The 27685-nt window shown below is 35.1% G+C and overlaps 2 protein-coding genes across 2 annotated transcripts in view; both read right to left on the bottom strand.

Annotated features, from left to right (window-relative positions):
• Window positions 1-6461: 6461 nt before the first annotated feature.
• LOC132286428 (uncharacterized) lies at window positions 6462-9420 on the bottom strand. The gene is made up of 2 exons (XM_059788759.1): window positions 7843-9420; window positions 6462-7448 (listed from the first exon to the last, which is right to left on the bottom strand). Exons 1-2 carry the CDS (start codon window positions 8091-8093, stop codon window positions 6680-6682), a joined length of 1020 nt encoding a protein of 339 aa, XP_059644742.1. The 5' UTR covers window positions 8094-9420; the 3' UTR covers window positions 6462-6679.
• Window positions 9421-10964: 1544 nt separating this feature from the next.
• LOC132281264 (F-box protein At5g49610-like) overlaps window positions 10965-27685 on the bottom strand; it is a 33616-nt gene continuing 16895 nt past the window's right edge. Inside the window, exons 3-11 of the mRNA XM_059782982.1 lie at window positions 24429-25326; window positions 23845-23944; window positions 22249-22510; window positions 21653-22162; window positions 19489-19651; window positions 18835-18936; window positions 18613-18702; window positions 11473-12840; window positions 10965-11070 (exon numbers count right to left, since the gene is read on the bottom strand). Of these exons, the coding sequence (XP_059638965.1) occupies window positions 10965-11070; window positions 11473-12767 (1401 nt within the window). The 5' untranslated portion in view covers window positions 12768-12840; window positions 18613-18702; window positions 18835-18936; ... (3 more) ...; window positions 23845-23944; window positions 24429-25326. The remainder of the gene's footprint in view (window positions 11071-11472; window positions 12841-18612; window positions 18703-18834; window positions 18937-19488; window positions 19652-21652; window positions 22163-22248; window positions 22511-23844; window positions 23945-24428; window positions 25327-27685) is intronic.

Raw genomic sequence — 27685 nt, 5'->3', positions numbered from 1 at the left:
GAGGCACTACCGCTATGTTTGATATGGTAGAAAAAAAAGAAAAAAAAAAAAAAAAAAAAAGAAGAAGAAGAAGAAGAAGAAAGAAAGATAACATTAGTTAGAAGAGAAAAGAAAAGAAAGGGAAGATGAGAATATTGTTAACTACTTACTGTGTTTGGTTGATTAAGAAAGTAAAAGAAAAGAAATGATAGCAATCATGTTTGGAAAAAAAAGAAGAAATGAAACTATAAAAATGAATTTACTATCATACCCGTTTTATAGATTTTTTTCTTCTATAAATGTAACGAACCTGAGAGATACCAAAATAATAATAATATATAAAATTTCGGCATGACCTCCGCAGAAAAAGTCCCTCTATAACTTGTTGAAATACATAAAATGTAATGACCTCACTTGGCCTTAAAACTAATCTATACTGTCCCAACACACAATGCAAATAATATACCACATTTCCAAAATAATCACATACATATAAAAAGGTCCCGTTCCTTCATCACATCCAAACAAGGAATCACCTGTTCACTACCTAGTTCCATAATCCTTTACAAGGAACGTACTTTAATTACATCAATTAATAGTGCATAAAATATACCTAAAATTTAAAGTCCGTAACTTACAACATTATACTAATTGAACTAAAGTTTCACAAAATAGTTAAGATTACATTTACAAAATATTAAAGTTTTAATACAAAAGATAGCAAAATAAGTAGATCTCTAAATCCGTCTAAACTTGTGATGGATCGTCGTCCGCCACCTCTTTTTCGTGACCTGAAAATGTTAATACAAAAAGGTGAGCAAATTGTTCAGTAGGTGGTGCCTAAGACACACTTTTTGTGACCTCGTGAATCCAAACAATGAATAGGAATAAAGGAAAACGGGATCATGCCATGCCAGGAAAAATACAATACAATTTTAAGGTCATAAATAAATAATATCGTGCCATGGAATGCAATGTCATGCTATGCCTCTCCCCATTTAAAAATCCCTTCCCTTCATCACTTTTCAAACCGTTAACATAACCCGTCCCGTGACAACTCCATGGCGGCACGAGAAAATGATTGGCTACTATCCCGACCCATGGCAACTCCATGGCGTCATTTGGGACCCAGATAACTCAACCACGCTAGGGCGGTCCCTCTAGTTCCCTCTAGGTCACATTAACGCTACGAACCCTAGGCAACTCTTAGGCGCCCGGGTTTTCGCAAACCCTTTATTAAAACTTTTTCCAAAAAATTATTTTCTTTCATTTCAAAACAATTTTCCCATTTTCCTTACCCAATGTTATGCCTGAATGTTTCATATATTTCAATGCCGTGCAATTAGAAAAATTCATGCTCATCAAGTTAATATTCAACAATATACATGCTTTTTAATAAAAGAAAATTTCTAAAATATATTTCATACTTTCTAATCACAAAATTTAGCACTAAAGACACAATGGGCATAAATTAACATCAATTAAGCATGTTTAACCTTCAAATACTAAATAATACACAATCACATATTTCATATACAACATTAAAGCAACTTTACAAGAAATCTACACAAATTGAGTGCAATGTTTTCATTTTTTTTTCTTCTTATTTTTCATTTTCTGCGATTCTCCGATTTTCTGGATTATTTTCGTCATTGTCTCGTTTTGCGTGCCAAATACCGTAGGGTGTGTCGGGTGTATCAAAATGTTGATTGGGACGTTTCCTTGAGTTCAAGATTCTTGGAAATGTATCGGTTGCCAGTGGGACCCGCTACCGGAATGTTGAACACGGATATTATTTTTCGTGTCCATTGCATTCATGCATCATTATTTTGTGCTCATCTAACTGGTTGTATGTTTATTTTGTAATTGTAAAGTGAGTAGTGTGTGTGTGTGTGTGTGTGTGTGTGTGTGTGTGTGTGTATATAATGTTAATTAAAGAAGATATTTTGTAAAAGTTGGTGGGACCCACCCTTATCATTTACTATCATATGTGACCAAGGGTCATTTACTGACCCATTTTTTCAATCAGCTCCCTCTCTCTCTACGTGGCTTTTCCCTCTCTCATTTCCTGCCTTCATTTTTTTCTGTTTATTTTCCTTTCATAAAAGCTTAGATTAAAGCCACACTATTGGGATTTTGATAGCACTTCTTAAAGCAAAGTCGAAGAGCTCGTCGAGGCCCTCAATTTGATAGGAGCCAAACACCATTTAGCCAACCATTGAATTTTTGAATTTAGGGCTATATTTTGGGACTTTTTGCATTATTGGAGATAGGGGTCTCTAATGCATGCAATCTTTGATTTCGATGAATTATTTCTTTATAATTTGACTCCACCATGTCTTAAGTAAATGATTTTGTTTGTGGTTATATGATTATGTGTAATAAACATGTTAATTGTATTCTTCTGTGAGAAATTAATGCTATGAACATGTTTAATTTGAACTATATGAAAAAACATGTTAAGTTTAAATTTCCTATATGCCTAGAATGTCATATGTTATGAATTTGAACTTCATTTTTTGAAGCTTTTAAGTTAATTGTTTTTTTTTTTAGTATGCAAGAATGATGTATATGTATAAAATATGTGGAAATTAATATTGACATGACATGGAATAACATGATGCATTTATGTATATCATTGGGTAAGGAAAATGGGAAAGTTGTTTTGAAATGGAAAAAAAGAGGTTTTTGGAAGAAAAAAGAAGAGGTTTTTGGAAAAAAAAAAAAAAAAAGTTGACAAAAAGAGGGTTTGCGAAAACCCGGGCGCCTAGGAGTTGTCTAGAGTCTGTGGCGTTAATGTGACCTAGAGGGAATTAGGGAGATCGTCCTGGCGTGGTTGAGTTATTTGGGCCCCAAATGACGCCACGGGGTTACCATGGGTCAGGGACAGTGACCAATCCTTCTCCAGTGCCACCATGGAGTTGTCATGGGACGGGTTATATTAACGGTTTGAAAAATAATGAATGAAAATGATTTTTAAATGGGGAGCGACATAGCATGGCATTGCATTTCATGGCACGACATTGTTTATTTATGACCTTAAAATTGTGTTGTATTTTTCCCAGCATGACATGATCCCGCTTTCTCTTATTCCTATTCATTGTTTGGATTCACGGGGTCACAAGAGGTATGTCTTAGGCACCACCTACTGGGCAATTTGTTCATCCCTTTATATTAACATTTTTAGTTCACAAAAAAGAGGTGGCGGACAACGATCCACCATAAGTTTAGATTGGATTTGGAGATCTACTTATTTTGATATCTTTTGTATTATAACTTTAATATTTTGTAAATGTAATCTTAAACTATTTAATAAAATTTTAGTTTAATTAGTATAATGTTGTAAGTTATGGACTTTCAAATTTTAGTTATATATCATGGACTGTAACTTGATGTAATTAAAGTACGTTTCTTGTAAAGGATTATTGGATTAGGTAGTGAATTGGTGATTCCTTGTTTGGATGTGATGGAGGAACGGGACCTTTTTATATGTATGTAGTTATTTCGGAAATGTGGTATATTATTTGCATTGTGTGTTGGGACAAGATAGATTAATTTTAAGGCCAAGTGAGGCCATTGTATTTTATGTATTTCAACATGTTGTAGAGGAATTTTTTTTGCGGAGGTCATGTCAAAATTTTATATATTATTATTATTATTATTATTATTTTGGTATCTCTCCAGGTCGTTACATTGAGCATGCTATAACACAAATTAAGGAGAATAATTCACAAAAAATCAAATAAAATGTGAATTAGAAATCCTATCTCACTTAGATGCAAAAACCCCAAAATGAGCCCAAAATTCGAAATTCAAAGGTTGGCCAAAATGGTGAATTGCTCCTATCAAAGTGAAGATCACAAGAGCTCTTCAATTTGCCGCAAACGGCACCAACAAATTCTCAAAATTGAGAAAGTAACCTAGGATTGAAATTTGTGAAGAAAAGAAAAAGAAAAATAGAAGAAAGGAGAGGAATGGAGAGCTTTACGGGGAGAGAGAAAAAGTGAGGCCAAAATGGGCTCTTGGCCACTAAATCATTTAAATGGAAAGTGGGTCCCACCACTTAAACAAAAAAAAATTCACCTTTTTACAATATATATATATATATATATATATATATATATATATATATATATATTACTTATATTAACAAAACATAAACATTACAATAAAAATAAGGGCAAAATTAGTATTAACAAAGTTTCATTAAAAATTATTGCCTTTCCTTCCATTTCCTCCCACTTTTGGAAGGATAACAAAACCAACCCAAAATGCTTAAATTGTATCCTTCCAAATCCCTCCATTTCCTTTCTTTTCTTTTAATGATGCATGGCCAAACATGATATTTCATTTCCTTCTATTACATTTCCTTTATTTTCCTTTCATCACCTTACAACCAAACAGAACCTACAAGTGGTTCACAGTATCTTCTCCTTTTCATTCTTTGTTGTCATAACTAATGTTATCATTTCTTTTCTTGTCCATTGTACCAAATATAACCTTATAACACCAAAATTCTCTTTCGGTCGTGTCAACCCTTCGGACCTGTAGCCGCCATCTCTACCTTAGCAATATTATTCTGAATCCTCTCCATCCTATCAGCAAGATGTTCCTTTGCCATCCTCATCTTCAAGTGCAACTGTCCTTCAAGTCATCTAATCTCAATATTTACCTCCATCAAGTCACCCATGACAAAATTCATGTAAAAGAAAAAGAAGTTAAAATGTCAAACAAATTGATAAAAAAAAACTTAATTACCATTCACACTGAAATATTTCAGGACGCAATAATGTGACTGAGACTCCCTGAGCCCTTGTACTCATGACCTTAAAATGTTCCTTCAGCAACTTGGTACTGGTAGAAGAGGGCAAAAGGAGGCACCAAAGACGAGCAATTCTGGACATAACATTGCGCAAAATGAGGAGTGGAGATCAAAGCATACAAGTGTTTTTCAAAACACTTGCATATGTTAATACGATATATGTTGATGTGTTCTTAAGGTATCTTATTTTTGAAATTTTGTTATATTGTATCATTCATATTGCATTCGTGTCCATACTTCACAAAGTCAGTTGAGTCGATAGTGAAAAATAAACTTTAAAATTGACAAAATAGAGAGAACTAAATTGTTCTTTTAATTTAATTAACAAGGCAAATTTGGTACCGTCATTCGAATCAAAATGGATCACAAGGTTATACATATTAGATCACAAAAAGGCAAAAGGGCATGAATAGTCATGAAGATATTTTTTTTTCAAGGAGTTGGTGGTATTAGAAATCTGGAACAATCCATAATTCACCACAGACACATACAGTTCTCCCATTTCACATGCACTACGCAATTGTAGCAAAATTTCTTTGAGGAGGTCTCAAAGAAATTCTATATTTAAGCTTTCACGGTTTGAGATGAGAGGCTTGTTATTAAACTCTCCTCTTGTGATTATAACATCTAGCTAATAACCTAAATCAAGCCAAGTTAGAGCGCATAAGCAGCAAAATCTAAGTCATATAGAGTGGGAACGGAAGTAGAAGCCCGTGCAGAGCCTAGAAGTAAGAGCGCGTGCAGAACATGAGAGTGACACCCATTTAAAAGAATAATTAACTAATAACTTATAGAAAGGATTCTTAAAAAAGAGAAGTAAAAAATATGTTTCCCTCCATTTTTCCCTCCCTTAGCCCTCGCCTTCCTCATTCTCTTGTGAGACTACTCTCCCAAGGCTTCTTTGTGATTTTTTATTTTGGCTTTAATTAACCGTGACAAGAAAATTCTAGGGCTAAGTTATAAAAGCAAGTTTAACTCCTTTAACGGAGTCAGAGACCAAACAATGGTAGGATTTCAAACAAAAATTGGATGACTGTACGACAACATTAAAGAGTACGAATTAGAAGAAAAAAAACGAAGAAAAGAAACTCTCACATTCCACGAGCAAAGTTGCTATGTAATCACCAAAGTAAAAGGTCGAGAATTTAAGCCTTACGGGACAAGTGAATTTGTGAGTGTGTTTCTCAAAAAAAAAATATTAATAAATCAATTGAATCATTGAGCAAAAAAAAAAAAAGAATTTAAAAGAGAGACCAAATGACTTGGAAGTGATTTTGCTTTAAGTATAATATATATACCAATATAAAACCTCAACAACAAATACGCGCGCACGCACACACACACCATACACATATATATCAGCATAAAGCGGTTTTAAATAAATAGTTCTAGGTGTTTTTTCACAATTTATCCTTTAAAAGACGATTAAAATTAATTTCTGAGTCATCCAAGTGATTTTGCTAGTGAGTTTAATTATTAATAGGAACTTGTCTCCACTCAAATTAACATTAGGAACATTTTTACACAGGTATAGCCAAACTGACCATATTGAAATTATTAAAATATATTATTCTAAATTCATAGTGCATAGTTCTTGGTTCATATTTTTCAAAGGTCCAAGCAAATCATTTAAACACTACTCAGGAAAGTGCCTCTAATGTACAATATAAGTTGATTTCAATGATATATTGTGGCGAGTAATGCTAAGTAGCGGAAACTAAAACACACATTACAAACAGGTGAAGTGTGAAACATTGCAAGCAACCAAAGAACTTGTTCTCAAGAAAAATATTAGCAGCATACAGGAAATCGAGTTCTTTCATTTGATCGAACAAAGTCATTATCTTGACATCACAAACTACTGAACAAGAATTAAAATTACCCAGAACCAAGTTGAGTCACATCAACGTCCCTTATAGCATCAAAATTCTCCTTCATGGTCACATATTCCCCTTTCAGACGTGTAGCTACCTCCTCAACCTCAGCTATATCCTTCTGAATCCTCTCCATTCCAGCAGCAAGTTGTTCCTTTGCCATCTTCATCTCAGCCAAATTTAACTGGCCTTCAAGCCATTCGATCTCAATATTTGCTTCCTTCAAGTCATACATGGTAGATTTAATAAACTGAATTTCAGATGCTGAAACATCTCTGCAACAGAACTGACGTAGAATAACAAGTATTTTGCCCACAGACTCAAAAACAAATTGCTTGAAGAACAGAAACTTCTTCTCCAAACACTGGAAGGTCTCAGGATGCAAAAGGGAGACTTCCTCAAGAATGGTTGCAAGTTCTTGAGTCAAGGATATTCCTCGCCATATAACTGATTGGCTTTGAGTCGCCGTGGATGAAATATGTACCAAGGTGGTCTGACTGACCTTGCCTTCAGCTTGTGTACTCGTTCCCTCCTCTTGATTTTGACAGGTTTCTTTAGAAACTACTTCTTGTGACCCCAGAAGACATGCGCTAGTGTCATCTTCATCAATTTGGAGTTCATTACCTCTAACATCTCCCTCGTGGACTACTTGCTCATCTACAAGTTGGTCTTGAGTAGGTTCCTCAGCAGCCTCCTGTTGAGGATTATCATGATCTTCTTGGGACTGGATATTAATTCTAGGTTCTGACAGTTGGATGCCTTGTCCATCGGTTCTAAATATATAAACCAAAGAAGAATAAAAAAGAAATGATTAACATTATTTTGGGTTAGAAAATCTGTTGCAATGTCACTATAGCTGCCAATAATAATTATACTACATTAAATATTCATATCCAAGTTACTGGATTCAATGCTAATTTCCCGGCATATGACAAACTGACAGAAATATATACATATAATTCCGAGATCCTATCTGATGTAGAACAGTAAAAGAGTCGATCATTGCAACTTATTCATCCAATATAAATCAAAGTATAATAAAGAGGGAATCAGTGAAGATGAACTATGGAACCTACATTACAAACAATGTAACTAGATCATACATTTCATAAACAATTTGACTGAATAAAAAACAAACTAGATAAACAAAGAGAGGAATATTATTACTTGAGTGCATTCCGTTGGAATTGAGGAACTGATGTAGGCCACCATGGGAGCACAAAGGGAAAGGCCATTGAATGCCGAACCCAGGATAAAGAAAAAGAGTTAGGACATGCGTTTTTCAAAGTTCTAGTCCTCATGTTGCAGAGTAGAATACCACTATAATGATAATTACTAATAAATAGATATATAACGTCTCCATCAATGGAATGAAGAGGTAGTATTTTCACACGAAAGAGAGGATAATCCGGTTCCATCCTCTCCAGAACAACATTGTGCACCAAGGACCATTCAAGCCCATTGTTGTCCTTGAGTTCCCAAATGTTTAGAATGGAACAATAATGGTCGATATAATGCCCAAGTGACGCTCACAGGCCGTGGGAAATTTGTCCTTTGGCTGCCTTATAATACGAAATTGATCAGTGTTGTTGAATGGATCATAGGCAAAGATCTTGCCTTTATAAAGAAACAACCAGTGGAGTATTCCATTGCAAACCACAGCGTTAGAAAGGTCACGAGACATAATAAAGTTACGCCCCCGGGTTGATAAGATGATTTCTGTCCATTTCCATGTGTCTGAAGAGATTATATCCAATTTGAGAGTGGCCAAACCTGGTGGTGGGTGTTTTGGTGGCTCAAATCGGTGGACTCTAACCACTCTGAAGTTAGTTGTGCAGGTAGTATCATCAAAAGAATAATATGGCTTGCAAACAAATCCAATGATGACACTTTCTTGGCAAGTGGGTGTGGAAGAAGCTCAACCCAATGCATTGTGAGGGGGTTGCATACATAGTAAACCCTTTGAAAAATTGAGGTTGCAGAGCATAATACTAAGCCATTGCTTGATGCTAAGTAACAAACTGGCTCGGGTTCAAGTTGATCCTCCAATGATGATGATGGATTCGAAGATGGAAGGAAGTTTAGAGAAAACCCACGACATTCAAAAATGGGTGATACGGATGTTAATTGGACTTCATGGACTGCACGATCATTGTACTGGTAGAAGAGGGCAAAAGGAGGTGCCAAAGATGAACATTCTGGACATAACATCGAGCAAAATGAGGAGTGGAGATCAAATCATACCAGCGTTTTGAAACGCACTTGCAGAGATGGATGAGTTTGAGAGGGAGTCTTTGGAGAATTTCTACGAACAGTTCGTGGGATAGCTTCTCAAAGGGGGAATTTGTGGCGACGGAGGAAGATGGTGATGAAGATTGGAACGGTTGGTGTCTTCTGCAAGGTGGAGAGCCGACCGCCGCCGCCATATCCGCCCTAACTGTCATAGTACCTGACGCATCATCATCCTTCTTCATTGCCCTAGTCCTTCTCACCATGTAGCTATTGCGGTTAGACTTTGCTCCAGTAATGAGAGTGAGCGTTTAGAAATTTGATTATGTGGGTTGAAATTTGGAAGGTGGGAAGAAAGAAAATTTTAAATTTGATTTTGGGAAATGATACGAGAGGGAAAAGTTAAAAGGCGCGAGAGGTTCTTTAGTTTTTCTCTCAAGCAAAAGACGTGCCGAGGTTTAAAGTGTGTGAAAAGTTAACAATTTAACATGTCTTCTGCCGACCACCAAATCAGTACATTGACGAGGTGGAGGTCCACCTAATACTCGTCCCAAAATAAGTGGTGGAGGTCCATTTAATACTCACTCCATTTCAAACAATTTATCTTTTGAGTTTAAAATTTCAAAATTTAAAAGAACAAATTAGTAACTTTTTAAGGAGACAACATGTCTTCTTAAAAATTAATATTCTCCATAAGAGATATTTAAATTGGAACGGTCAAAAAAATTGACTCACAGTTCTCGAAGTGGATATTTAATAAGGAATGGAGATAGTATATAAAAGGAATATGACTAAAAATAATCTTAAATGACTCAAAGACAAAATGTAGTAGCAAGTCAAAATTTTCAAAACCAAACATTTAATATGGGATAGAGGGAATACTAATTTCTTTTTATGTACGTAATTATATTACATGCTTCAAAAAATTGTCCCCACTTAACTTTTTAAGATGATAGGTTTTTTTTTTTTTTTTAATTGAAGGTAATGAATTTACAAATATACCCTTCTATGGTTGGTTCATACAACTTTAATTGTTTTTATTATTACAAGATAATGACAGTAAATTAAGAATATTAAAAAATTAGTATATGGAATTTTAAAATGAGACAATTATTTTGGAATAGCCAGAATGGAAATGTGGACATTTTTAGTGTATTAGAATTTAGAACCTTTGTTATTTATTTATTTAAATTTTTTTTTTTCCTTGTCAATGAGTAATATTGGACCTCTTAAAGCACCTTATAATCAATCAACAGACACATGGGGGCAATTAGTTTAAAATTTTATGACCTTGAGGCATATATATCCCAATCCTGACGTCACACTGCGACCCGACACAACCTGTGTCCTTATCACACACTCCCCAGGTTTCCTAAATCATTCAAATTTTAATGTTGTAACCTGCAAGGCACAACATTATATAGTCATGAAAATTTATTCCTTTCCATGTCCCAGACCGCAATGAAGGAACTATGTTTTAACATCATACCTTAAAGGCTTCCATATATTAATTCTTCCAAACTGCCTAAAATATCCAGAAAAAAAAGGTTCACCACAGGAAAGTAATAAAAAAGAAAAGAAAAAAGTGATGAGAAGTTCTTTTTCCTTTCAAAAAGCCAAATGCATAGATTTTGAAGTAACGGATTAATCCATAGAAAGCGCATCAAGTAACTAAGGTGGCCACACATGCCACTCAAGGTCAGAGGCTATTTGTAACATAGAACATTTACAAAATTTATGGTCAACAACATTACATGTTCTAGATACACAGTAAAGTTTGAGATCTTCTTTTAAGAATAATGGCTTCTTCACCCACGCACGCTGATGTAGCTTCATGTAAATACAGAGAGGCAATTTGCGTTAGGATGAACTTCATGATTTTGCAGAATTTTAGTAGGACGGCCTTCATGATCTCGCAGAAAATATTAGCAACATAGAGAAATCGAGTTCTTTCATTTGGTCAAACAAAGTCATTATATTGACATCACAAACAACTGAACAAGAAACTAGAGATACCTAGAACCAAGTTCATGGACCACTTGCTCATCTACAAATTGGTCTCAAGTAGGTTCCTCCGCAGCAGCCTCCTGTTGAGAATTAACAGGATCCTCTGGAGCCTGGATATTCATTCTAGGTTCTGACACTTGGATGCTTCGTCCATCGGTTCTAAATATAGAAACCAAAGGAAAAAAGAAAAAGAAAAGATTAACCTTATTTTTCGGTTAAAAATCTGTTGCAATATCACTATAGCTACCAATACCAATTAAACTACTTAAAAATTCATATCCTAGTTACTGGGTTCAATGCTAATTTCCATGCATAAGAAAAAATGACAGAAACATATACATGTCAGCCCAAGATCCTATCTGATGTACAACTGTGAAAGAGTCAATCATTGCAAATTATTCATACAGGATAAATCGAAGTATAATACCGAGGGAGTTAGTGTGAAGTTGAAGTGAACAACAGAATCCACTTTACAAACAATGTAACTAGATCAAACATTTCATAAACAATTTAACTGAATTAAAAACAAACAATATAAACAAAGAGAGGGAATATTATTACTTGAGTGCTTTCCTTTGGAATTGAGGAACTGATGTGGGCCACCATGGGAGCACAAAGGGAAAGGCCATCGAATGCTGTAGTCTATAAATAGGGCCAAGAGAACATACATTCAAAGTTCTGCTCCTCACATTGCAGATCATAATACGAGGATAAATATGAAGATATATAATGTCTTGGTCAGTGGAATGAAGAGGTAGAATTGACACACCAAAGAGGCAATGATCTAATTTCATCCTGTCCAGATCAACGTTGTGCACAAAGGACCATTCAAGCCCATTGCTGTCCTTCAGTTCCCAAATGCCAAGAATGGAACGATGAAATTGAATGAACCTGAGGTGTCCTTGGCACTCTCCTAAGAAACATTCATAGTATAGGGGAAATCTTTCCTTGGGCTGCCTTATTGTACGAAATTGATCCGTGTTGTTGAATGGATCATAGGCGAAAATCTTGCCATTATAAAGGTACATCCAGTGGAGTATTCCGTTGCAAACCACAGCATTAGAAACTTCATTAGACATAATAAAGTTACGTCCCCGGGTTGATATGATGCTCTCTGTCCATTTCCATGTGTCTGAAGAAAATATATCCAATTTGAGATTGGCTGAACGCGGTGGTGGGTAATTTGGTTTTTCGAATCTGTGGATTCGAACAACTCTGAAGCTAGTTGTGCAGCTAGTGTTATCAAAAGAATGAGATGGTTTGCAAACAAATCCAATGATGACCCAATTTTGGCAAGTGGGTGGTGGAGGAAGCTCAACCCAATGCATAGTGAGTGGGTTGCAGACATAGTAAACCCTCTGAAAAGTCAAGGTTGCAGAGCATAATACCAAGCCATTGCTGGATGCTAAGTAACGAATTGGGTCTGGTTCATGTTGATCCGATGAAGATGATGATGGATTCAAAGACGGAAGGAAGTTTAGAGAAAACCCACGAGATTGAAAAATGGGTGATTCGGATGTTAATTTGACTGCACCATCAATGCACTGATAGAACAGGGCAAAAGGAGGCACCAAAGATGAACAATTCTGGATATAACATCGAGTAAAATGAGGGGTGGAGATCAAATCATACCAGCGTTTTGAAACGCACTTGCAGAGATGGATGAGTTTGAGAGGAAGTCTTTGGAGAATTTCTATGAACAGTTCATGGGTTAGGTTATCAAAGGGGGGATTTGTGGTGACTGAGGAAGTGGGTGACGAAGATTTGGACGGTTTGTGTCTTCTGAATGGTGGACAGCCGGCCACCACTGCCATAACTGTCATAGCACCTGAGGTATCATCATCCGTCATCGCCATAGTCCCTCTCACTATGTAGCTACTGCGGTAATGGTTAGGTTTGTCCTCTGAGTCGTCTACATATACTGTGAGTCTGTGACATGTATGTCAATATAAAAATTGATTAGTTGTTGCTTAGTTGTCCACTATTCCTTTTTTGATATCCCAAATTAGTTGTCCCCTTATAAATGTTATCTTTCTATGATTGACTTTTATATTTTTTTTTTTAAATTCAAACTTGGTAACTATACATAATTAAACTAAAAAGGACAAGTCCACCGGTAGTGTTCAACTGCTCCTTAGTGAACAGTGATAGTATACTCACTTCTAATTGTAGCCTTAAGATCTAATCCGACGTTAGTTAATCAACCTTTCTTTTCTTTATTTTAAGAAACTTACCCATTCTTTTTATTACCATTAAATATTATTAAGGTGAGATTACAAAACTAGACAGACATTAAAAGAAACAAAAATCAAAGAATTTGTAGGTTGGATACTTCTTCCCGTCCCTCTAAAATTAAGAAACTCAAGAAAACACATTCATAAATGATTTTAATAAAAGGAATGATTTTAAGTCAAAGGATCATGAAACAATCAAACGTTGCATGAAACTAGAAAACTAAAACCCTTCTTTCAACTCAATTTATTACAAATGGTGAATTTATCATCCCTCTTCTTCTTCTTTTCCAAAACTGAAACTGTTAGAGCACAAACTATGAGACAAGAAAGTTGCTTTATTTTCATTTCATTTCATTTCATATTTCTTTTATTTTCCTACGCTCTCTCAGCATCCAAACAAAACATAAAATTTCAGATTGACTCAAGTTATAATTGTACGTTGTAATTTAGGAAAAACAATATATATATAAAAAATAATTGTATGTTGTATCAAGCAAAGAAAACTACTTCTACGAAAAATTCAAGCTTTTATTTTTGTTAGTTAAGTTGAATTCAAACTTTAAACGAACGGGATATGTAAATTTCTGAAACGTAATTGAGGCCAATTTTTCTAAACCACCACTTAACTCAGTCTTTTGCAACTACTAGAACTCATTGAGGCCAATTTTTCTTATTTTTATTTTCATTAGAAACCAGACGAGCATAAACAATCACACCCAAATTTTCCTTCCTCAAGTTCACATAAGAACTCATGTAGGAAACTAATGGATTACATATTTCTCTTTTTGAATAATTTTACTTCGTGCAAGTTGCGAAGAAGAGACTTGTCTTGCTGCCAACACCAGCAACTCTAGGAATTTTTTATTAGCTTCCGATGGTTAAACAGCCGGCAAGGTGCAGTGACATGAGAGATTGTTTAATTTTTGTTTCCTTTAATGAGGCGTCTAGTTTTGTAATCTCAACTTAATAATATTTAGTAGTAATAGAAAGAATGGGTAAATTTCTTAAAATAGAGAAAATAAAGGTTGATTAATTATAGTTCGTCGGATTTGATCCTAAGGCTATAGTTAAAAGTGTGTCTACTAATCCCTACTCACCAGGGAGCAGTTGAACACTACTGAGTACTGTCCACACACACATATATATACTCTTTCCGTCTCACAAAAAATGTCCACCTTTCCATTTTTGGCTGACCCAAAATAATTGTCCCAATTAAAAATTCAATGTAATATTTCTTTAATATTCCTAATTTACCTTCCTTGCCATAAAGTTATAAAAGAAATAAAACCCCATGTGGACCCACCTTAGAAGGGTATATTTGGAAATTCATTCCCTACCATTATACTCCCTTCATCCCAAAATAAGTGTCCACCGACTCCACCTTTCCATTTTTATCCGTCCCAAAATAAGTGTTCCATTTGAAAAGTCAATGTACTATTATTTGTAATATAACCAATTTAACCTTCTTGCATTGAACCTATAAAAAGTAAACCATCACATCATTGTGGACCGACTAAGGGTAAATTTGGTAATTCATTCACTACAAATACAATGATAAAAAAATTATTCTCTTAAAAAGTTAAGAATCCCAAAAAGGGACACTTATTTTGGGATGGAGGGAAATATAAAAAAACTTTAATCACCCTCTTAAAAAGTAAGATTTTCAAAATGGGACCTTTTTTTGTGTGACAGAGGGAGTATATAGTAGTGATCGCTTGTTTATGTTACTACGATATATAATAAAAATAATAAATACTACTAAAATATTATTATTATAAATTATTAATGTTATTAAATTATTATTATTATTATTATTATTATTCATTCCCATCATTATATCTTTATAATACTATATCGATGATGATATAAAACGTTACAAGTTATAAACCTATAAAAAGAGTTTTCTACCATACTTTGTGGTACACCTTTTGGAGAGATATAGTTGTGTGTGATGCTTTTTAGGGTAAGAGTTGTGTAAGGCTGTGGGCCTACTATTCTTAGAAAAAGTATTTCTCTATCTCCTTCTTCCCTGATTCTATGAGAGTATCTTCTATTGTGTTTGGGGCAACTTTAAAGACAAGACAAGTACAACTTTGTCTCTCTTAGGACGTGCCTGGAGAAGACGATCGGCGGATATGGGTTGTATCTTGGAACTGTATTGGACAGCTATCACTTGCTCACTGTGTAGCATGGACAAGGACACGAGTACGGCGTGAACACGGTTATATATAAATATGAATTTTATTTATATATATCTATTGAGTAATAGTATTATATAATTTTGATTCATTTCCAATTTCTTTACTAAGAGTTGCTTTGAAATGATTTAGAAAATGAAATTAAGTCATTATTGTAATGACTTTTTTTTTTAATCATATATACCGTTATTCCACTACTTTGTCATAATAGTATTTTTGTTTTAAATGAACAAATATCATTTTATGCTTCACTTGTGATCATATGTTGTAAACACCCCATTTTTGCCCTCCTTCCTCACATTACTAACCACATGAACTTTGAGAAGGAACATCGTTTCCATCTCCTGAGACCGGTTATAAGTAGGGCTCACATGCAGCCTAAAACTGAAAACTGAAAAATCTAACTATCTGATTAGATATCGGACTTCACCACCACACGTAGAATACCACAAAACCTCATGAAACACTTAGATTGATCACATCACACACTTCCCGGTATTCGATCACCAATTCCCTGAAAAGGGCAAAATTGGGATTTCACACTACAACCCATCAATCTGGTTGTCAGAATGACAAACAGATTCCACTATTGTGTCCAGAAGACCCAAGAACCCTAGGGCACATCCCTCCTTAGGACCTCTAACCTTCTCCATCACTTAGCTTGACCAGACCCTTCGGAGGGGCCCGAATGGTCAAACCCAATTTTGACTTTTCACATTGATGGTCAAACTCAACCACAAACCTCACCATTGTGCTTAAAAGGCCCAAAAACCTTAAAAATACTGTAATATTGCCTACCTTCCAGCTCGAGCCCACCTTTGACCAAATCTTTAAGGAGCCAAATAGTCAACTCAGGGGTTTGACTTTTCAAATGAAGATTCAAATGGACAAACGAGCTTTGCAATTGTGTTTAGAAGGTTCAAAAACCTCATAAACCATTATAATATTGGCTATGTTCTAGTCCAGGGCCCTTTTGACCAAAATTCCACCCTCAGGGGCAACTCAGTCACTTCACATCTATGCAAAGATTTTCCAAACCTCACAACGAGACAAAATACATGACATCACATGTGTGACATCATCTTGAGGTAAAAAATCCCAAAAAAATGGCTTGAAATTCGAAAAATGTCAATTGTGCAATTTCTAGGGGCAAAGTGGGGATTTCCCCTTTGAAAAAGTGAAAAAGGGTCTGTGGGGAGTTGCGTGAAAACTTCACGAATTTCAAGGTCGATCCTCCACTTGTCCCTCTTCACTTTTCAGCAAATTTTTTCCACCCTTGGAACAACTTTTGGATTTCAAAAATTGCAATTTGGCCCCTCTTTTTTCAATAAAAGGCCCATTTTCTTCACATTTAGGAAGAGACTAACATTCAATAAGGCAAATTTCTCTCTCTAAAATCTCTCTCCCTCTCTCTTTACACATATTTCTATACACACATCTTCTCATATACACACACAAATCTCTACACTTTCATACATTACTAGACACACATTCAACACTTTTTCTTCTCTTCTCTCTCTCTACACTTGCAGATAGGAGCCTTTAATCTTCCAATGCTTGCAAATCTCTACCATGGCTTGAAAGAGGATAAGAAGAGCACAAACAAAGGAGGTAGTCAAAGCAAAAAGGGGTAAAAAGATCATTTCTAAACTTATCTCATTTCATTTCTTGGATTACTCGTCTTTACTTCGATATTTTGTTATATTTTGCTCATGGTTACGTGGGTGAAGCTCTCGTCCCTACAGGGGTAGTTTCTAAGATGGTGGTGGGATGGTTTCTGCATATTATGCATCTAGAAACTAAAATTGTAGGGATGTGTATACTTTGTCTCTACGATGGAGGTGGGTAGAAATGTGGCGAAATGGTTTCCGAATGCGACACGTCTACCAACCAAAATCGTAGAGATGGGCATTCTTGGCATCTTTCAAACACGAACCATTTTTACATGTCTTTGTATTCATTACATCACACACACACGAGCACACGCATGTTTATTTCGGCAGAATGACATTCTTGTCAAACCGTCATTATAATGAACATTATACACGTAAAAAGGTGGTTCATTTGGAGCCTCTACGACCTTTCGGAAGCTAACCAAAGTGACTTCCCTCACGAGAAGCACAGGTAGCTTTTCCGGCTTCGGGACCACCATCGTTTGGTTTTTCACACTTAACACACTTTAAATCATCATCCCGGTCATTTCCGACCATTTCCCTTCAAAAACTGACATTCTAGTCGTTTTTGACCATTTCTACCCTTAAAACCAACTTCTTCAAAATGGTCGTTTTTTCTACAAAAGTGGTTATTTTCGTCACTTTCGACACTTAAATGCCTGTTTTTACCAAAACGGTCATTTTTCGTCGATTTCAACACTTTAAAACTCACTTTTAACAAGGTGGTCATTTTCGTTGTTATCGGCACATTAAAACCCGTCTTCTACCAAAACGGTCATATGGTCACTTTCGACATCTTTCAAACCCACTTTTAACGAAGTGGTCATTTTCGTCTCTTGGCACCAAAAATATATTCTTTATCAAGGTGATCATTTTGGTCACTTTTGATAACAAAACCTTTTGTCAAAACAATGCGACAATTCTCGTCGCGTTTTGGTCTATCAATAACTGCATGCATTGGACGGTGGATGTGAAGAAGTAGACCATTATCCCGGCAATTATGAGACCCCATACCTAGAGCTAACATCATATAACCCGACTGAGAAATTCCAGGGCCAGGATAAGACTTTGTAATATCCTTTCGCCCCTTTTTAATTGTCCCTCTAGGCGGAACGCTCCCCTACCGATATATTTTTACATCAGACTAAAACCACTTCATTTGAAGTGTGTATTTTTCGAGTCTTAGAAAACTACCTTTCAAGAAAAGAGACCAATTACAAGTCCAAAATGCATTCTTCTCTTATCCGAAAATATTAAACTCCAAGCACATCTTTCAACCAAATCAAACATTTCATAAACAATTTTATTTTTCTTTTTCCAAATGTTTTCAGGAACCAATTAACCAAAATGGGTGGAAAGAATGCCGAAAAAAGAATGTTGTAAGGCAAAATAACGAAATGGATTTGGGTGTTGCATACACTAGTTTAGCCATCGATTCAATAATTTATATTCCTAGAATAGAATCATCAAAAAGGTAAAAGTAAATTTGGGAAGGCAATTGGCATCATAAACATGAAAACATATAAAAGTATTTTACTTCTTGTATTGAAATGGAATATTAGAAAGAAATCTCCACAAATTCATAAATAAATGTACCTTGATGATTTTACTATTCCACTGATATCTTGTAGTATCTTGATTTTTCTCTTCTTAGACGGAACAAGCTTTTATCAATCCAAGAAGGTTCTATTATCCATATCAAGTCAAAACAGAGAAACAAAATCAATAAGTAACCACATGCCAACTATAATTAATATATATATATATATATCATAAGATCAATATACTCCACACTCAGAATAAACATTAAAAATGTACCCATACAAGCCTGCTGGATATGATGCAACAGGTGGTAGAGTCTACTATTAAACAAGCCTGCTGGATATCCTGCCAATTCATTCTGCATTGCTGCTTCATAGTCTAATAAATATAGGAAATCATGTCATCATTAAATTTATATACAAACAGTTAATAATCTTTTTATGATCTGACATAATCGCAACTTAATAAAGTTAATCATGGTCATACTTGGTAACAGAAGTAATGATGGTGATGATTAACACTTATTATATTCTACAGAAATAGCAATTATCAACCAACAACCAGTAATGTCAAACATGAATTATACCATTAATTATTAGAATGCTAGTGCTTCAAGACCAAAAAACAAAAAGGCTCATTCTTGTGCTTAGATTTTATCATGATAAAATTGGGGAGGCTAATTGTCTGCTTTCTAAAATAGCTTCAAATTCTTATAATTAGTAAATTATGTAATTCAGCCCTAAAAATTCTTTCTAATACTCCTCTTTTCCTGAATGATGCAATGAAATATTTCCTAGTTCACTTAATTGCTGCCAAAAGATGTAAGAGAAATATTTCCCAATTCACTTAATTGAAAACACATACAAAATAACAAAAATTTATATATGTTTCATGTTAGTCCTTTTGTTGGGTTTTATATTGCGCAAGAACCTATGCTTCTTCCTGTGCTGGACTGATGGATCAGTAATCTCAGTCTAATCCTTGTCAAACTCCTCATGTGAACTAGCAGTCTCATTAGAAAAAGAAAAGCCTGAACTGTCTGAATCCTTAGGCACCTCCTCTCAAACTGACTTGCCATATGTTTTTCTATGCCCTGCACAATATCAACAATCAATTAAAGCAATCAAACCAATGCACCATAGTAAGATTGGAACTTAAAAAAGTGAAATGCAGTTAAAAAGCACAAATTTGAGGATTATAAGGGACAAAATAAACATCTAAGAGCTACTTTAGCTTGGATGTTTCCATAAGACAAGACCATCAGCATTGACGAAACTAGTAGTACATGTAAAAAAAATTGCCTTGCTTCTGTCATCAAGTTTCATTATAGACAGTTACAAATCAAAGTATTTCATAACTAAATGAACTCTAATAAAAAAATTTGCCTAAACTATTAAGACAATATGCACTTCAGTTATAAATATGGTGTCTTTTTTGAAAAAACAATATTGGCTTTTGCCAAAGCGATGAACAATGGTAAAAGCATTTGGTAACAACTGTCCATATAAGCATTTTCTTTGACAAAAGCCAATACTGCTATGGCAAGTTTAAAACTAGAACACCCCATAGAACAACTAAAATAAATATAACCCCTTGCAACCAAAATAAAATGAGACTATTTATGACACTTTCACTTGGTATTAATTTTGAATTAAAAAATGACCTTCATTAACCAATGGTATTGATAAGCAGTGAACAACAGCAAAAGCAGCCTCTAGGATTGCCTACAATGCACTTGCTTTGGCAAAAGCTAATTTTGCCATGGCAATAGAGCAGCCAAAAAGTAACAAACCCAACAAAACTAAAATTCCTTGAAACCAAAAAAAAAAAGAACTAATCCATGAATCTTCACTTATTATTAATTTAAATAATTAGATTAGCTTCACTGACCAATGGGCTTGTAAAATAGGGTTCTCCAGTTAATTTAACAAATCAAAACAATATAAAGGACCTATAAGTTAATAACTATGGTTAAGAGATCAAACAACATCCATCCTATCATCCTATAAGGATATATTCATAACAACGCTGTCTCCAAAAGGAATAAAGGAAACCCATAAGAGAATCAGTCAAGACACAGGTCCCATTTGGTATAGCTTTTACTTCTACTTTTTCTACTTTTACACAGAAGAAAAAGAGAAGTAGAAGCAATCACTTATATTTGGCTTATATGTAAGTGTTTGGGAACTGCATCTTAGAAGAGCTTTTAATCCTAGAAGAGTTTTTTTTGTCTGTTTGGCAAAACGTTTATTAAAGTTATTTCACTCCTAATATAACTATTTTGCCCTTTAAAGTTTTTTTTTTAATTATTTTTTTTATTTTTTTATCATTTGTCAACCTAAAGTAACTTTTTTTTTATACCACACTTTTTTAAATATATACGAATAAACTATTCAATATAATAAAATTTATCCATAACCCATATATAATAATAAAAATAATAACAGATTGCAAAAACCATTTGACGTTTTAAGAAATTTAGTAAACCACATGAACAAGTTAATGGTCCAAAACACTCACCGCATGAACAAACTTAATTCTACCATAAGTAGGTCATTCTTACTGTCAATTAAATAATTATTTTTTTTCTATTTTTTGAACATAATATATATTTAACTCATTTTATAAATTCTTTCTTCAATAAATTTTTTTCTTTCTATAGTGTTCTGATAAATTGAAATATTGAAACAAATACAACGCTTTACATACAAGTTCACCTATTCCCAATACAATTTTGATGTGCAAAAAAATTAAAAATGGAAAGATTTTGTTTTCTTCATTTTTTTCCCCTCATATAATGTCGCTATGCCAGTGACCGTCATTGGAGAGATGTGTAAGCTGGTCTTTTATTATTATGCCTTAGCCCAGCCTATCGAGATTTTTTTCATAACCCTCATCAAATTAAATCATATAATATATATACACAAATATGTTACCTGTATAAACTATAAACTGTGGGAAATGAACCCAGAAAAGAAGATAAATAAGTAACAGGTACGACCGTATGAATGAGCACAGTAAGAGTGGACTATAATTGTTACGGTGAATGAAATTTGTACGTTTGTGTATATTTTGGTCATATATAAATGCACACCTGAAGTTGACGGGATCTTGTCCTCGGGCTTCTTCCTCTGCCTTTTTCTTCGCTTTCTTACTTTGATCTTCCAGGGAAGAGGAACCAACCCATCACTTTTTTTCTCACTAAACTCGAAGAGTGACACAACAGAGAGAGAGGAGCTAAGAGGGACAAAAAAAACACCAAGTGCACAACACAAGCTCAAAAACCATAAAAAATCTCTAATCCAGAGTAGAAAGTAGAGTTTATAATTTTAAACGAAAAGAATTACAAAAAAAAAAAGATCCTAATTTTATTAAAATAACAAGAAATCTAACAATATAAAGCAGCTAGGAAAAAAAAAAAAATGACCCAGTGCACAACTCAACTTCAAGAACCCTAAAATCTCTAAATTCAGAATATAAATTAGGGTTTATAATTCAAAATGAAAAATTTTTAGAACATATTTTTGGAGTATTGAATTTGATTTTACCTATCCAGCTTGCTTTGAGGCATTGACGGCAATGGCAAGGAACTGACGGAGTGAATCTGAAATCACTAGAATTGAATCAAATACCAATTTATTCTTTTATATCACGTAGGCTTGTGAAAATGGATGATCATTGTTCGCATACCGTTTGCATAAAAGTTATCGAAGAAGTAGTAGTGCTGAGAATCAGTGGAAGGGCCATAGAACCGAAAGAGCTTCGTTGTCGATTGAAGCATCCCAATGACGACCGCGGAAACGAAAGCCAGTAGTCTCCATTTATCAAATTCACGCCCTTCTCCCACCATCTCAGAATCACCAAACGACGCAAAGCAATTGAATTTCTACCCTAGGGCTTCAATTCTCCTCAAAACTTAAGGATTGAACGATCTGTATCGATCTCGTTGAAGCTTAGAACCACGAAATTACAGATCAAATAAATAATGACAGATTGAGAGGACATAGATCGAAAATTTCACAATACAGAAAAATATAGAGAGAGAGGTCTTTTCTATCATACATCATATAGGATCCCAATAGAAGTTAAAGAATAGAACCCTAAATCACTTGCTTGGTTTTGCTATTCTTGTTTCTAGTACAAAACCCTAAATAAGAGCTTAGTGATGAAAAATGGTGTAATTTTTTTAGTTTCAGAGGTTTGATTTGTCTGAAGAGAGAAAAGTGGAATTTGAATGCTTTCTGAAACAGGCGCGTCTTTGAAATTTCAAAAGGGACTGTCAAATCAAGGAAGAAAGAGGATCACATATTGTATTGTATATAAACCAAATATTATTTAACCTCGATGCTTTTACCCCAAGTGAATTACCCCACCAGCTTCCAAAGGAGAGGATCCTGATCCGAGGATTAAGCACACAAAGTTAAAAGTCTTCCACTGCACAGTAATACAAGGAATAAATTGCCCAGGTTCTCTCTATCAGCTGCAAAGAGGGGGAAAAAATTCCTCGTATGTATATTATCAAGATGAGGTGTGGCGGTGTTGCTCGAGTGGTAAAGGGCCAGGTCATAAGTGCCCCCCACCCTATGCTCCTAAGTTCAAAACATTGCCAGGTCAAAAAAATAAAAATAAAAGTATATTATCAAGATGACAAATCTTTTTGGCAAGTGAACTATTTTTTATTTTCTTGAAACTTTGCTAAATTTTAATTTAGGAATCCCTCTATACTAATCTATCATAAATAATACAATTTGAGTTTCAAGTGAGCTCAAACCTGTCTCAAGTGAGCTCAGGTTCTAGGTAAGCATAGAACTGCATCTTAATTAAGCTTTTGCAGCTCGTATCAGGTTGTTTCCATTGTGATAACTTATATACATTGTTGGATGCATTCCTAAATTGGTAAAGCTTTTGATGCAAATAGTTGATTGTTATGGTCTCAGATTAGCAACAAACAACGAGTTCCAGTCCCAAACCCAACTTTAAATTTCCACCCAAAATGCAAAACAATAGCTCCAACACTATTTGGATTAATCACCACTAATAGTATTGGCTTGCATATTAAATGCATATAGTCTAGACCATGCAACCCCATTGAGAGCAACACTATTTGGATTCTATAACATTATACATACATACATACATATATATATATATATATATATATATATATATATATATATACACACACATATGTATGTAACAGAGAAGTTGCTAAAATCAAATTGATGAAAGGAAGAGTAAAAGATGAAGAATTAGCATTCCATGAATAAAGAGAGGGTATGCCTTTACCTCTGACAACCGTGAGCCGGTCCATTACCACAATTTCGTCGATTTGTTTTGGCGCAATTTGGGTGGTTTGGGTGTGGGAATGAATCAGGTTGTTGTAATTCTAAAAAAAAAAAAAAAATTAAAGAAATTAAAAAGTGATCAGAAGAAGATAATCACAAGCTGTTCGTCTGAAAATTTTGCAACCCAACAAGTAATGTTAAAATAGACACAAACACCTCGGCTAAACATTTTGATCTCTTTCATAAGTGTAAATAGCACTGCTCTTACTCGAATACAACAACTTCAATAGAAAATAATTAAGCACCAATAAATATGCAGAACTTCAGAAATTTTGAGATTAAAAAAAAACTCAGAAAATCAAGAATCCAGCAATAGCAAGGAGCTCATCTTGTAATTGAGTATAGCAAAGGAACATCAAAACATATGTACAACTATAAGATCTATAATATTATAGCTCGATAGTCTCATGACAGAAAATATCAACTTTTAAGAATTACACTTTTTTTTTCTTCTTTTTTTTCGTTTTTTTAGTAAGAAACAAATTAATTTAACTTATTTTAATCTAACATGAAGAACCTACAGACCTTCTTTAGGAATAATGGCTTCAGCCAGACATGCTGATGTAGCTTCAGGGAAAAATATATTTCGCAGAAAATATTAGCAGCGTACACAGAATGAGTTCTTTCATCTGATCAAACAAAGTCATTATCTTGACATCACAAACAAGAAGCTCCAGTTAATCAGAACCGAGTTGATTTACATCAACATTCTTTATAGCATCAAAACTCTCCCTCGCGGTTGCATATTTCCCCTTCAGACATGTAGGCAGCTCCTCAACCTCAGCTATATCCTTCTGAATCCTCTCCATTCTAACAGCAAGTTGTTCCTTTGCCATCTTCATCTCAGCCAAAAGTAACTGGTCTTCAAGCCATGCGATTTCAATACTTGCTTCCTTCAAGTCATCCATGATAGATTTAATAAACTGAACTTCAGATGCTGAAACAGCTCTGTGATGGAACTGCCGTAGAATGAGAAGTATTTTACCCACAGACTCAAAAACAAATTGCTTGAAGAACAGAAACTTCTTCTCCAAACACTGAAAGGTCTCAGGATGCAAAAGGGTGACTTCCTCAAGAATGGTTGCAAGTTTTTGAGTCATGGATATTCCTCGCCATATAACTGATTGGTTTTGAGTCTCACTCACCTTACCTTGAACTTGTGTATACATTCCCTCCTCTTGACCTTAACATGTTTCTTTAGAAACTACTTCTTGTGACCCCAGAGGACATGTGTAAGGGTTATCTTCGTCAATTTGGAGTTCGTTACTTATAACATCTCTCTCATGTATCACTTGCTCATCTGCAAGTTGGTATTGAGTAATTTCCTCAGCAGCAGCCTCTTGTTCAGGATTAACAAGATCCTCTAGGGCCTGGATATTAATTCTAAGTTCTGACACTTGGATTCTTCGTCCATCAGTTCTAACTATAAAGGGGAAAAAAAAAAAGAAAAGAAAAAAGATTAACGTTATTGCAAGTTATTCATCCAAGATAAATCAAAGTATAATATAAAGGGAACTAGTGTGAAGATGAACAATAGAACCTACTTTACAAACAATGTAATGAGATCAAACACTTAATAAACAATTTGACTGAATAAAAATAAAAAATATAAAATAGAGAAAAATATTATTACTCCAGTGCATTCTGTTGGAATTGAGGAACTGATGTAGGCCACAATGGGAGCACTAAGGGAAAGACCATCGAATGATGAGGAGTATGGAAAGAGTTCAGAAAACCTGCTTCTTTCAAAGTTCTGCTCCTCATGTAGCAGAGTATAATACTTGAAGGTTTTTTAAGAAGAAAAATAATCGGTCTTCATATCTTTCAAGAGAGACAATTACAAGATAAATAGTAGAGGAAGGCCACAAAATCAGCAAATCTCTAGGCTAGAAAACAGGAAACGGAAACTACTAAAATCCGAAATAGTAATTTCAGATTTTATTTGCAAAAATAGAATTTCCTAATTTATTTCCTAGAAATCCGACACCCCCCCTTAAGTTGGAGCGTAGATATCTATCATGCCCAACTTGCTTATAAAGAGCTCAAAACTAGGTCTGAAAAGTCCTTTGGTAAAGATATCGGCTATTTGTTGAGTAGTAGGAACAAAAGGCATGCAAACAGCTCCACTATCAATCTTCTCTTTTATGAAGTGTCTGTCAATCTCCACATGCTTCATGCAATCATGTTGTACTGGATTTTGTGCAATACTTATGGCAGCTTTGTTGTCACAATACAACTTCATTGGCATGTTCATCGGCATCCGCAGCTCGTCAAGAATTCTCTTCAACCATAGTATCTAGGGGTGCACATGGTTCCGGTTCTCACGGTTCCGGTCGGAACCGGAACCGGAACCGTTCACAACGGTTCCTAAAAAACGGAACCGGAACCGGAACCGGAACCGTATAGATTGGAACCGAACCGTAGAAACGGTTCAGTTCCATGAGAACCGTTAACCAGCGGCTGAAGCTTGCACCCAAACTGGAACAGCAGCGATGGGAACTGAAAGATATGGGTTTTGATTTTTTGAACAATCTGAAATCTATATATTGGGTTTTGAACTTTTGATTAAAACTGGTAATCTATTGAATTTTTCAGTTGTAGGATTCAGCAATTAAAGCCTGTTGGAAGCACCAGCACGAGTTCCATATAATACCAAGCCATCACAGGAACCTAAGATGTTGAATTTTAAACCCCTGATTTCAGAATTAATATTGTGAATGGGTCTTGGATCATGATTCTCAAATATTACCCAAAAAAAAGTGTCGAAATCACATGAAACAATGAGTTTGTGGTTTTGGGATTGACTCAGATGTTTCTTCACAAAGTCAGGGTTAGTGAACAAAGTGTGCCATGACTTGCAGACACTTGAATCGTAAGATAGACTTGACGGGTAACCATGAGAGTATGTTGAATATCAGATCATAGGGAAGGAATGGTAATGGTGGCGCCGACTCATCTCTTTTATCTCTCTTCATAGCTCTCTCAACCCTAACAAATACTATACAAATATATCTGTCTATTATTGTATCGGCACTACACAAACCTCGCTGTTAAAATTTGAGACTGTTTTGGGGAAAACAAATAAAGGAATATATGGGTTTTGAACTTCTGATTCTTGTAGATTTTGTAGTTTGCAGTTGCACACAGACACAGAGAGAGAGAGAGAGGGAGAGGGGGGGGGGGGGGGGGGGGGGGGGAAGTTCAGATCTGAGAACGAAAATAGAGGGAAGGCAAGTTCAGAGTCGAGAACGAAAATAGAGGGAAGGCAAGTTCAGAGTCGAGAGAATAGAGATGGTCCAGATGGAAGCGATTGGATGAATTGAGGATTGGGTTTTGTTTTGTGGATTACACGTGACTGCTTGTAGGCCTTTAGTTTAGAATAATTAGTTAAATATATAATTATATATATATATATATATATATACGGTTCCGGTTCTTACCGGTTCCCACAGGCTAGAACCTGAACCGTACACTTACGGTTCCGAAATTAAGAACCGGGACCGGAACCGGAACCGTGAGAACCGGAAAAAACGGTTCCGGTTCCGGTTCTTTTGCGCATCCCTAATAGTATCTCACAAACTCCGTCAGCCATAGCCCTATATTATGCCTCAGCATTGCTCCATGCAACCACATTTTGTTTCTTGCTTCGCCATGTGACCAAATTTCCCCATAAATAAGTACGGTATCCTGACGTGGATCTCCTGTCAATAACTAAGCCTGCCCAATCTGCATCAGTGTATGCCTCTATGTTCTGCTGTGTGGTCTTCTGGAAGAGTAAACCC

Source organism: Cornus florida, unplaced genomic scaffold (assembly GCF_030987335.1).
Source record: "Cornus florida cultivar Cherokee Brave unplaced genomic scaffold, ASM3098733v1 CherokeeBrave_3.0.0_Hap2_Chr11, whole genome shotgun sequence".
Lineage (NCBI taxonomy): Eukaryota > Viridiplantae > Streptophyta > Magnoliopsida > Cornales > Cornaceae > Cornus > Cornus florida.
This window is presented reverse-complemented; position numbering and strand designations above follow the sequence as displayed.

What these genes read in the sequence shown, in the direction of transcription:
- LOC132286428 (XM_059788759.1), bottom strand. Translation starts at nt 8,093, where the DNA reads ATGGAACCGGATTATCCTCTCTTTCGTGTGAAAATACTACCTCTTCAT. An exon ending in TTCCAACGGAATGCACTCAA is followed by an intron (nt 7,449 to 7,842) that starts GTAATAATATTC and finishes TTATATATTTAG; the next exon opens with AACCGATGGACAAGGCATCC.